General features: G+C 32.9%; 1 protein-coding gene across 1 annotated transcript; it reads left to right on the forward strand.

Moving 5' to 3' along the window:
* Positions 1–3,532: 3,532 nt before the first annotated feature.
* Positions 3,533–10,362, forward strand: LOC136219454 (histone-lysine N-methyltransferase family member SUVH9-like). Its single transcript, XM_066006866.1, has 2 exons — positions 3,533–5,864; positions 9,902–10,362. Exon 1 carries the CDS (start codon positions 3,699–3,701, stop codon positions 5,793–5,795), a length of 2,097 nt encoding a protein of 698 aa, XP_065862938.1. The 5' UTR covers positions 3,533–3,698; the 3' UTR covers positions 5,796–5,864; positions 9,902–10,362.
* The last annotated feature ends 3,329 nt before the right edge of the window (positions 10,363–13,691 follow it).

Genomic DNA, 13,691 nt, shown 5'->3' on the forward strand with positions numbered 1-13,691 from the left:
CATGCGGGTTAGACAAATTATGAGATATCTCGATTCTATTATATTGTGAGGATTGATACATACATAGATTATCTCTCGGATGGATACGGTCTATAAAGTATTTAATGATATACGATTTACAAGGTATTTATTGATATATGGTTTATGAAGCAATTATTGAGATACAACATTATGAAGTATTTATTGATATACGGTTTGCGAAGTATTTATTGATATACGGTTTATAAAGTAACCATTGGTTTACGGTTGATTTGAATAAATGGTTAATTACAAACCTACTGGCCTTGTTTAGTTGGGATTTTAAACAAATAAATATATATAGCTATTTTGAACACAAGTTTTGGTATTATAGTGATTTACGTTTTGACAATGTGGGATACTTTGAGAAATAATGTTTATAATAAGCTTATGATATTTTGAATTGCATATTTGGTTAAAAATACTGTTTTGAGTATTTTATTATGGTTTAATCCATAAAATGTTCATTTTTGAAGAATACAAATTTTATATGATGCATTTTGGAAATTTAACTATAGATATAGTTATTTTGAGTATAAGTAGTTTATGTAGTTGATAATTGCTTACTGAGATTTTTGTCTCACGTTTTTAATTATTTTAATATTTTAGGCGAGAAAGAGCAAGGTATAGAAGAAGTTACTGGTTGATAAACAAGGTTGAAGTATCAAGTCATCGGGTTTGTCTTTAGTTAGGACATTTGCCCTTGCAGTAATTTGGGAATTTGGTTATGTTGGGTAGTATTTGACACTTAAATGTAATAGAAATATGTATATAGTCTAATTGTATTTGAGAGGAATTCTTGAACAATATGACATTTGGATAATTTGGAGACTCAAAAGTATTGATTGTGATCTTTCAATTTCACGCCCGATGCCGATTGAGGTTGTTTAAGGGTCGGATGTGACAATAATTTTTTTTGTGTCAAACCACGAGGTAATTCTAGAGAGTTTGCACCACCGAACGACACCTTTGATAAGTGGTTTAAAGATTTAAGATTGAACCATGTTTAAGTTGAGGTTCGAACCCTCACTTTTTGGTTAAGGGTGGAAAATTCTTTATAGCTCAACTACATCCCTTAGGAATTGTTTGGATGATGGTTGTTCAAGGTAAGATAGGGTAAGTGAGGGTAGATGTGAGTAAGTTTTCCATTATTTTTGTTACACTCCAAATCAGGGCGAGTCAAGCTTAAATAATTATGTTTTTTCAAAATAGTCCCTCATTTTTGTATTTTATTTCATATTTGCCTATATCGTACAATATTAGATTAAAGTCCACTTTCTTTATAAATTCTCATTTTTAGTTCATACAATTTCAATAATTCTTTAAAAATTTATCATGTTGTAACTACAAATATCAATACAGGTTCTTATAAAGATAAAACTCTCTTTGTAAAATAATCAAGAGTAAGGATATAAAAATAATTTTATATATAACCTTACCTTACTTTTCCCTCAAACCAAACATAATTACATCATTAAACCATTATTTACCTTACCTTCTATCCAAACACAACAAGTTATTTTATAAATCTCACTTATTTTATCGTACGTTATTTTAATTACACTCAATCCAAACAAGAGCTTAGTTTTTGAAATTGAACAAATCAATTAAGTAATTAAATATAAAAATAAAGTAATTTAATAATGTGGACCTACTATTAATTGGTAGACAACTGGCAAGAGTTGATGATGTGTAATTTTTTTTCTCTCTCATATATCATCATGACAGTAAGTCACATGCAATGAATCTAGTTAATTATTAATAATAAAAATAATATGTGCAACCATACTTTTAATATTAACAACCAATCAAAAGCAATTTCACCTTTAATCTCTAAAATATTATAAGTTTACTTCTAATATTAGTAACCAATACTAATTTTATCCATAACGTTTAGCAAGCTAGATCTAAAACAATTCAGAATTTTTATGATTTAATAATAAAATTAAAGATTAATATTGTTAAATTCGGTAAAATATTTAAATTTTTTATCCTCATTGTACAAAATATAATTATTTTTAATTTTTTTACCTCTATTAATATATTTATGATCTACTACCAATAAGTGATAGAATAACGCAAATGTTAGATGATAAGATTAAGGCTTAATACATTTAAAGCCCACTGAACTTGTCCAAAAAGCTTGATTGGCCTCCTGAACTTACATAGTGTTTGGTTAATCCTCTCAACTTGCTTAAAATAATATATTGGTCACCTGAATTTGTTTAAAGTGACATATTGACCCATTGAACTTGCTTACAATGATCAATTTGCCCCCTAAACTTGTTTAAAGTGATATAAATTGTAATTTATCTAAATACGTAAAAACATTTAAAACTTAAAAAACAAAGGCCTAATTCGTGATGTTAAGTCTTTAAAATAAATTAACTTTCTTTTTTATAAATTTTTATAGATTTAGGAATTTAATCATGGCACTTTAAACAATTTTAGGAGACTAATAAGACAACATGTAAATTCAGGGAGCCAATCAATTATTTTAAACAAGTTGAGGGGACGACTTATTATTAATTCTAAAATTAATGACTCAGAAAACAATTTAATTAATTATTTTTTAAATTGATTTAAGATACCAATATTAATAAATTGATTATTTACTATCAATATTAAAAATAAAATTACACCATATATCGAAACAAAATCACATTTACTCCCATATGTTTAGAAACAAATTGATTTACTGTCATTTAATTAATTAAATATTATATTTAAATTTTTAAATATCAATTATGTTAAAATATCATTTAATTAATTAATTATTATGGGTTAGACTATGACCCTGTTTGGGAATTAGCTGTTAGCTGATTACATTAGCTGATTTGACTAGCTGTTTGTGTAGACCTGTTTAGTAAAAATTAGCTGATTGATAAAAGCGGTTTGTGCAAAAAGACGAATAAGGGCATTAATTTTGGCGCAGGAGAAGAGAGAGTCTATCTATTAGGGTTAAAGAAGTCCATTAATTTTAATAAAACGCTAATTGAAAAAGCTCATTTTAAGAGCTTTTTCTAAATTAGCGTTTTCATCCCAAAACTCTCTCCCAAACCTCTCTCCACCAAACACTCTAATCAGCGGTTTCAGTGGCCAAACCTCTAAAATTGGTCAAAACCGCTCTTTTTATCTCAAAACGCTTTTTACCAAACAGGACCTATGTTTACTTTGTTTTTGATAAAATAAACATTACTTTGTTTTTACTACCATTGGATGAATTTACTTTGTTAAAGTCCACTATCATCTAATGGTAAAAAAACAAAGTAAACTTTACTTTGTCAAAAACAAAGTAACCATAGAAATTACCTAATTATTGTAGTTGATTATATCAATTATGTTAAAATATTTATTACAGATTACTAATACAGTCAAATACAGATTTTTAAAAGAATAAACGTATGTTTATATGGAAGACAGAGTTGTGACGATTGACAAATATAGATGTTATGCCAAAAATGTACCGCTGGTTAGTAAATTTAATTTGATTTAAAATTTGAAATCGCTTCTTTTCATTTGCACATACCATTTATATGTCCAAAACCCAGAAAAAGAAAAAAAAAAACCCCGACGGGACACGTTGAAGCATCTCAGTCTGAGACTCAGGGTCTGCGAAAACCTTATGCTACCTTCATTTCTCTCTTGAAATTTGTAAATTATAGTTGGATTAACGGAAAATGGGATCCATCATCCCATTTCAAGACCTCAATCTCACCCCGCAACCGGCTCAGCCCTCCACCACCGCTATCTCCTCCAGCGCTACCGCCGCCATCTCTACTCCTCCTAATCTTCTAATCCCAAAAGCTGAACCTAAGCTTGAGCCACTTGACTATCTAAATGAAACACCTCTCCCTCCGAATCCAATTTATCCCGATTTTACCCATAACCTTTTCTCCAATTTCATAGATGCAGATACACCTCTCCCTCAAACCTCTTTCTCCAATTTCATAGAAGCACGTACTTCTCTTTCTCAAACCTCTCTGTCCAATTCCATACATACACCTCTTTCTCAAACCTCCAACATTTCCTCCTCCGACGAGGAAATATTATACTCCGATTATAACAGAGTCACCGAGCTTTTCCGCAATGCGTTTGGCACCGTTCCGCAGGAAGACGGTTTGGTTTTGGACCCGGATGCTGGTGCGATCGTCCCCTTCGTTGAAGATAATATCCTCTCCTCTGTGGTGGTCAACAAGCCTGTTCGCAAGTACCCGAAGCGCTCATCGGAGCTTGTCCGCGTATCTGACCTTGGAATCGATGACCAGCGGTATTTTCGGGACCTTGTTCGCCGGACCCGCATGCTTTATGATGCCCTCCGCATCTTCTCTGTCTTGGAAGAAGAGAAGCGCCGTGGCGAGGCCATTGGCCGGCGAGCCCGAGGAGATCTCCTTGCCGCTGCTATTATGCGCGACCGTGGGCTTTGGCTTAATCGTGATAAGCGGATTGTTGGGTCTATCCCTGGAGTTGAAATTGGGGATCTTTTCTTTTTCCGGATGGAATTGTGTGTTGTTGGATTGCACGGGCAAGTCCAAGCAGGAATTGACTACCTTCCGGCGAGCCAGAGCTCAAACAGGGAGCCGATTGCGACCAGTATTATTGTTTCAGGAGGCTACGAAGATGATGAGGACGCCGGAGATACGTTAGTGTACACTGGTCACGGTGGACAGGACAAGTTTTCAAAGCAATGTACGCACCAGAAGCTGGAAGGAGGGAATTTAGCATTGGAAAGGAGTATGCACTATGGCATTGAGATAAGAGTGGTTAGAGGGTTTAAATATGCTGGCAGTTTTACTAATAAGATATACATTTATGATGGTCTATACAAGATTCATGATTGTTGGTTTGATGTTGGGAAATCTGGGTTTGGTGTTTACAAGTACAGGCTTATGAGGATTGATGGACAACCTGAAATGGGTAGTTCCATTTTGAAGTTCGCACAAAGTTTGAGGGCCGATCCATTGGCCGCCAGGCCTAAGGGTTATCTAAGTCTCGATATTTCAAACAGGAAGGAGAATGTACCAGTTATGTTGTTTAATGATATTGACAGCGATCATGATCCTCTGTATTACGAGTATCTGACAAAGACTGTGTTTCCACCTTTTGTTTCGAGTAACGGAACTGGTTGTGATTGTGTTGGTGGTTGTGTGGATGGTTGTCTATGCTCGGTGAAGAATGGGGGGGAGTTCGCTTATGATCCAAATGGTTCCTTGTTCAGAGGGAAGCCGTTAGTGTTTGAATGCGGAGCTTTTTGTAAGTGCCCGCCAAGTTGTCGGAACCGGGTGACTCAAAACGGATTGAAAAATAGATTGGAAGTTTTTAGGTCAAGGGAAACAGGCTGGGGAGTTAGGTCCTTAGATTTGATACACGCAGGATCCTTTATATGTGAATATGCGGGGGTGGCTCTCACGAGAGAGCAAGTGGAGGTTTTCACAATGAATGGTGATACTCTAATTTATCCTAATCGGTTTTCCCAGAAATGGGCTGAATGGGGTGATCTATCCCTGATATATCCTGATTATGTCCGCCCATCGTATCCCGCGCTTCCACCTTTGGATTTTGCAATGGATGTTTCAAGAATCAGGAATGTTGCTTGTTATATAAGCCACAGTTCAAATCCGAATGTGCTAGTGCAGTTTGTGTTGTATGATCACAATAATTTAATGTTCCCTCACCTCATGCTTTTTGCAATGGAGAACATCCCTCCTTTGAGGGAGCTCAGCCTTGATTATGGGGTGGCTGATGAATGTACTGGCAAACTTTCTATTTGCAACTAAATAGGGTCGGAAGTTTTGAAATTTCTAGATGTAGTGTGGCTCAGCATATCGAGGACATGATACCATAAGGTGAGCTAACCTACTTTTGTTTTTTCTGAATTTCCTACATCTAGTTATACAGGAGTTAGTTAGCCTTGTTTTTGTTTGCAACATTGTATCACTATTACAAGCTAATTGGATTGCCTTGCTTTGTGATGGCAAACTTATTTGATGAATGTTTCTGAATCATCATTCATATTGCTGTGTTCTTCTTAATTGTTGCCTTACATTTAGCAGCAGCATGGTTGAGAAATTTAGTGGTTTAGTGCTGAAAACTGGACCTACAATATATTAGTATCTTTTGTTGGATTGGGACCTCAATATGAACTTTATTAGTTGATCTATTGATGCTTAGATCTTTAACCTTTGTACTTACGTGGGAATATGCAGTGGATGCATGCTGTTTGAATTAAATATATGTATATATATATATTTTGGTTTTTGATAATTGTGTAAATTTCTATTAATTCATCCTTATTCCTTACTCTAGAAAGAATAATTTGGGATGTTATCAGTTTTCATCAAAGGAAGTGAATAACTTCTGTGTCTTCCTGATGATATAATCCTGAATTTTATCAAGTAAAAGTTGAAGTTCCATGCTGATGATCTTTTCTATCTGTGGTTCTTATTGTACCAAGGTTTCGACATCTATTGATAACTAGCCTTTAGCTATTTGTTATTGTAAGGCTACATAGGAGATTTTTTTCCCCTCAAATTTTATGGCAATGATGTTCAAAACCTTGTCTGTGGGGAAAACAGTTAAGCCTCAACTGGTTGATTAGTTATGGACTTCCATTTTGTCTTATGCTATGTACCTCAAGACTTTCTAAGGATGAATTTTCATGGGGAGTTACTGAGTTAGAAGAACTCTATCCATATTAGGGATGATTCTGTAGATGTTTAAATAAAATTTAGGGTTAATCTAAACAAAACCCTTGTGGTTTCACGTTCACGTTTTCGTGGATCAGTCCTTGTGGTATTTTTCGGAGCCAAAACATGCCTATTGTTTGCTCTATTAGCAAATATGAGACTTTTGCTTAATACTGGCAGTTTTGCTGACATGGTAAGTTGGCAATTTTGTCCAAATTCTTTTCATCTTTTTTTACTTTTCAAAGGTCAAAATTAATTTTTTAAATATATATTTTTTCTCTCTCTTCTTCTTACTTCTTACTTTTTTTTTTTTGAAGAATCTTCTTACTTCTTACTTCTTACATTTTTCCTTTTTTGAAGAATCTTCTTTCTTCTTACTTCTTCAATTACAAAATTTCTAAAAATCTGAAAATAAATCCCTAATCCAATAAACTAATCCCTACTCCTAAAATAAATCACTAATCCAGTAAATTATTTACCCTAAATTTATCATTGAATTGAAAATGAAATCCCCTAATCCATTTTTCTTCTTTTACGAAATTTCCAAAAATCTGAAAATAAATCTCTTATCCAGTAAATTATTTACCTAAAATTATCATTGAATTGAAAATGAAATCCCTAATCCAGTAAACTAATCCCTAACCTTCGTATCTCCTATCCTATCACAGAGCCGCAATCGCATCGCAGTCTTTAACTTGTTTGTTCACCGTTCGCCATTTGCAGTAGCAGTCGAAGATTTCTGCTGGGTTTCATTTTGTTCCTCAATCTCTGTTTCGTCTCCGTCTAGTGCAATAGGATTGGAAGGTAGTGGAGTTAGATTTTGAATAAGTAAATCAACTTGTTTTGCCTTTTCTTTTTAAAAAAGAAAGCTGAGATGAGCACTTCCTCTCAGCTGCAAAATTATTGATGTTGTGAGTTGAGATTATCAGTGTTTGATTTACATGATTTTTGTGGCTGATCTGAGAATATGATTTAAACTTGGGGTTTTAGTTTATTTATATACCAAGGATGCTTTCATTATGAAAGTATGTTCAAGCTCATGATGGCTAAGCTAGCATTTTGCAGTTTGGCTGCAAAGTTTCGTTTTCCTTTATGAGATTTATTTGGATTAGGGATTAGTTTATTGGATTAGGGATTTCATTTTCAGAATGAGGAGAGGAGAGAGGAGAGTGAAAAATTTTTTTTTAATTAATTTTGACCTTTGAAAAGTAAAAAAGGTGATTTTTTTTGGGACAAAATTGCCCCTTGCCACGTCAACAAAACTGACGGTGTTAGGCAAAAATCTCTTATTTTCTAACGGACCAAACCACATGCATGCATGCTTTTGCTCCGAAAAATACACAAGGACCGACCTTCGAAAATGTAAAACGACAAGGGTTCTTTTTGAAATTAACCCTAAAAATTATTGTATTAGAATAATGACATTTTTGCAGATTATAATCTACATGTGGTGATCAAGTATTTCCAGGATTATATTTTGTGATTGTGGAAGTAGAATTTGTTGTCCATACGCAAAGTTTTGAGAGTTATTAGTGGCAAAAAAATTGGAATGCTATCACGCCATGAATCTGGCTAGTGTGCATTGAATTTCACTTTTGTTTGTGTTACCGTTTCATCTATACCTCATTTTGCGCTTGATCTTGTGAAAGTCATAATGGTATTCCCTCAACTTGAGAAGATATTATATTCTTCTGTATATGTAAGGTTTAATTTGTATAAGGTCTTCATATCATGAGTAACCCCTACAAATTTTGTCTTTCATATGTCGGGCCAAAAGACTCTTAGATATTTAGATGTCAGATACTTGACTTGCACTTTAAGAATCTCTATTAAGACATTTCATGCTGCATGGGTTTGTTGGGAAATTGCTCAACTATCTTCTGCTTTTAATATTTTGTTGTACTGCCCTGGTCTCTCCGTCTCCCTTTCTGATATTAGATTAAGTTCATTGCTTCCCCTATCCCTATCCTTTAGGGATGCTCATTGTTCATGCCTTTCACCCCTGTGCCACTCCTTTAGGACCGGGTCGCTATAATCTCTTTTATAGATGATTTTGGCTCTACAGCATTTAGCCTGAGCTCTTTCTTGTTTGGTTTCTAGTGCACTGATGTGCATGCTTGGGATAGAGACGGAATGAACTTTTTTCTAGTTGATGAAGTACTGGACAGAGCAAGCCTTATTTTTTCGATAATGAGTTCAATATGTGATTTACTGATATACTGTCAAAGTGTGAGTCATATAAACGTACAGTTTGATCTAATTCAACAAGTGGGGTACAGTTAATTTGATCCCATTGAACTTAGGAATTTGATTTTTTTTTTTTTTTTTTTTTTTCTGCTAGGTGATGTTTCTCCTAAAGAATTTACTTCGATGCTCTTACATTTAAGATTTTAAAATACTGCTTTTCTGTCTTTTTGGCATTGAGGTTAGGAACTGCTGCTCCAAAAAGCATCCTTTTATATTATTTCACAGCAGGGTTGTTGTATAGCTGTTAATGGGTTCTTGTGACCAAAATATTTTTATTTTCCATCAAATTTTCAATGGCTACTAAGTGCTAACCGTAGAGATGTTTTTCACAACTCAGATCAGACAGCAACACCAACAAATGCTATATGTCTTTTTCATCGCTTTGAAATAATAATGATAGCTATCTCCGAGTCATCTTTTTTTATTGGAGAATTGAGATTGGCCATTGTAATCATAAGTAAAATGATGGTTAGGGACGGCCATTTGTGATTCACAGGATCAATATTACTGGGATTAACAGGTTTGGCAACTCATAATTGTCATCAGTGAGAGTAGTATAGACAGTTATTTTCTTAATTTACCCAAGAAAACCTGATTTCCATGCAATTTGGCTGCACCTGGAAATCATTTTTTTCTTTTTGAGTCAAACTGCTTTTTTGGGATCTTGGTTTGAAGAGAGTATCAAATAAATAAATAAATGAAAGCGTCATACAGGGCCTTATTTTCCGAGGTGTAGATGTAGTGGCATTGTCAAGCTGGCCAGTATTGTTTCCAAGATAGCCTCGACTGTAAGTTTGAGCAGTGCAGATGAATATCCAAGCACTAACTGATGACATTCTGCCTGTGTTTGTTCTATGGAAAGCAAGCTTAGAAATATGATAATTCATCCAACTTTGTGCACACATGTTCTTGCATTATCATATTTATATGACATTGATCTCCTTTTGCAGGTGGGAACACAATCAGCGGTTTTTCCGTGTTTTTCCTGACCCACTATCGTGAAGTATCTGGTCTTCGATGCTGCCAATCTCTATAATATACCGGACAGTAGATAATAGCTTTCAATCATTATATATATGCTCTGCCATATTTTGATATTTTGTTATTCTTCCTTTGATCTCCAAGTCCTCTGGCTGGCTAGTGGTTCCTTTGGTAGTTGGTTCGGGTCGGGGAGACAACGGAAAAATTGGAGTGGGAACCAATCACAGGTGATGCTGCTATGATGATATAACTAATTTTTGACGATGTAATCCGTTCACTGTATCTCTAGGATGAAGCCTAGCCTTCCTCACCCACCAATCAAGGCACTTATGTATCTTGTATGCTTGATTGTATGAACTTTTGCTGTGTATATACAAAAAAAAAAAAAAAAATTGCATATTTAATCAAGTTTGTACAGGAATTCTATGTGTGCGTACCCAGATGAGATGGCTGTCATAATTTTGAGTTGTTTTTCTTGGTTAAATGATGAAACGTGTCCATGGATCTGAGAGTAATCAATGATTCATTCTCGGATGAATTTCATAATTGGGACCTTTTATATATTTTGAGATAATAATTTCTAAAAAGAATTAGAAAAGAACAGTTTAAATTTTATAAGATGTAAAAATACATGTAGGGGTGTTTGGTATTTAACGGGGATAGAGATAGGGATAATGATAAAGGTTGAGATAGAGATAAAAATAAAAAAATAGGGATAAGGATAAAATTAAGATTGGAGGATTTATTATCTCATGTTTGGTATGCGGAATAAAGATATGGATAAAATAGACCTATATATTATTAGGGTAAATAATTTATTAGTCCCCTAATTTTTACCTAACACACCGTTTAGTCTCCTATTTTAAAAAACACATTTTAAGGTCCCTATCTTTTACCAATATTAACCATGTGGTCCTTTTATCTATTTTTTTTTTTATATTTTTAACCGAACATATCTTAGCTTTTAGGACAATCACAATACAATACAAGTTGATCATGTTACTCTGTTATTTTATATATGTCTATTTATGCTAAAATATAATGGTTATAAGTCTAAAAAAACTAGGCAAAAGGACCAAAGAGTTAATAGTAGCAAAAACTAGGGAGCTTATAATGTGTTTTTCAAAATAGGAGGATTAAACAGTGTGTTAGGTAAAACCTAGAGCACTAATAAATTATCTACCCATATTATTATAATATCAATGTGGAATGAAATTAATTAAATTTAATATATCATCCTAATTTGAAAATACTTGGAATACTATATTAAATTTTCAAAATACGAACAACTAATATGTTTAAGACGATAGATTAAATTTAATTAATTTCATTCCAAAATGTTATTGCAATAATATATGGAAAAAATTAAATTTTCAAAAGTTTGAAAATTAAAATTAACTTAAAAGATATTCATAGCACTCTACTAAAATTTCAAAACACAACAAATAGAATAAATAATAAAATTTAGATAAAGTAAACTTTTCCATCATTCACTTGGCTCACCCTCTTATCTCCCAAAAAACATGGGATAAATTATCTTGTTTTTTTTTTAATTCCTATTATATCTCTTATATCCTCTCTAATAAACACCCCGCTAAAGTTTATAGCTAGGAGCAATTTTACCATTAACATGTAAAATGTAAAATGGTGCAATTTTACCAATATTGTTGGCAGCCAAAAACAATTTTACCCCTAAAGTTAGTAATTCAGATGTTGTTATTATAGAACATAGAAATTTTATTCCTTATTCGTTACTAATTGTATATCAGTTTGTTTTAAAAAAAATATTTTCATATTATCTGTGATTTAATAATATAATTGAAGATTAATGCTTATAATTCGGTGAAATATTTTGAATTTTCTTTTGTCCAACTCGTACAAAAGACATTATATATTTTTTTTTTATTTTTTCACGTCTAATCATATGTTTATGATTTGTATTAATGAATGATGAAATGACTCATATGTGAAGTGTAGATGACAAGATTCATAATCGAGAAGATAATTTGAGGAATTATTTCTCAAAGGCCTAATGTTCCTCCAACCCCTTTAACTTGTCCAAATTGGTCATTTTACCCCTCCAACTAATCAAATGTCATACTTACCTCATTAACTCCATAAAAATGGTATTTCTCACTCTCTTAACTTGTCCAAATTGGTCATATAACCCCTCCCCAACTCATCGAATGTCCTATTTACCCCCTTAACTCCATAAAAATAGTATTTCTTACCCATTTATAGTGCAAAATTAATAGGACTTATTCAAATGAGTTTGAAAATATATTTTTTTAATATCAACTTTTTTTTATTTTGTTTTATTTTGATAATTATATTGATCCTTTTTGTGTTTATTACAATAATATTGTATTACAATAAATAGATGATCAAAATTTAACTAGCCAAAAAATTGAAAAGAGAAGGAATGAATAAAAGATACAAATAACAAGAACATTAATATAAAAAAGTTAAAGACATTATATGTAAGGATAAAGTACCAAAATAGGCCTATGGTTTTTGAGAAAGTATCAATTTAGGTTCCACGTATAAACTAACACCAATATAGGTTTAACGTTTAAAAAATGTATCAATTTAGGTCTCGATAACGGATTGCAAGTGGTGAAAAATACCACTTTTGTGGAGTTAATGGGGTAAATAGGACATTCTATGAGTTTGAGGGGGGGGGGGGGGGGGGGTAAATAGACAAATTGAGGGGGTGAGAAATACCACTTTTATAGAGTTAAAGGGGTAAATAGAACATTCGATTTGGAGGGGTAAAATGACCAATTTGGACAAGTTAAGGGGGCTAGAGGAGCATTAGGCCTTTCTCAAATTGATCCAACTTGTCAACGTTAGAGGTAAAATTGCTCTTGGCTGCCAACGTTAGAGATAAAATTGTAGACGTTAAAAGTAAAATTGCTCATAACTATAAACGTTAGGGGTATTTTTACACCTTATTCCAATTTTGACTATATATTTTGTAACAACTGTTTTAACTATACATGATGTAACATTTGACTATACATTATGTAACATTCCTCCTTGTGTCCCTTTAACACATTTGTTAGCTGAGTCTCTATTTTGATATGTGAAGGACCGTAAAATCACAGTTAATCTTTATATATCACTGAAAATTGGATTATTTGCAATGTAGATGGCTGTTTTATTATTCACTGAAAATGATCATAACATATATATTAGTGAATTTAAGTTATGATGCAATAGTAAAGCAGCCATCTACCCGGTTCAGTTCGGTGGTGCCCGCTATGGTTATTAGATTTTAATATTTATTTTTTTAATGTATTAAAATAAAATATAATGAAAAATTAAAGAAACGGAATATCACAATTTAGTTATGGAATTAAGAGCATCTCTAAGAGACTCTTAGTGCACTCTCTAAAAATAATATAAATAATTGACTCTTAGTGATTTAAGAGTGACTAAGACACTTCATCTCCAACAATACTTTTTATATTCACTCCTTATTTATTATTTTATTATTAAAAGTATTAATTGTTGTTATATTTACCAATAGTGTAAGGAGAAAGACTCCTCAATAATAAACTATTAATAAAAAATGACTTAAGAGGCACTAAGAGGTGGAGAGAGGCTCTCTATTAATAGAGAGGATGAAGAGGCTCTTAGTAATTTGAGGAGCCACTAAGAGGCTGTTGGAGCTGATTTTTCATTCTCTCTCCTCAAATTTTAACTTAAGAGGCTGTTGGAGATACTCTAAGGCTTAATATATCATTTGCCCTCTGA

The sequence above is a fragment of the Euphorbia lathyris genome, chromosome 2 (assembly GCF_963576675.1).
Source record: "Euphorbia lathyris chromosome 2, ddEupLath1.1, whole genome shotgun sequence".
Taxonomy (NCBI): Eukaryota; Viridiplantae; Streptophyta; class Magnoliopsida; order Malpighiales; family Euphorbiaceae; genus Euphorbia; species Euphorbia lathyris.

Coding starts and splice junctions, on each gene's coding strand:
- LOC136219454 (XM_066006866.1), top strand. CDS start 3,699: ATGGGATCCATCATCCCATTTCAAGACCTCAATCTCACCCCGCAACCG.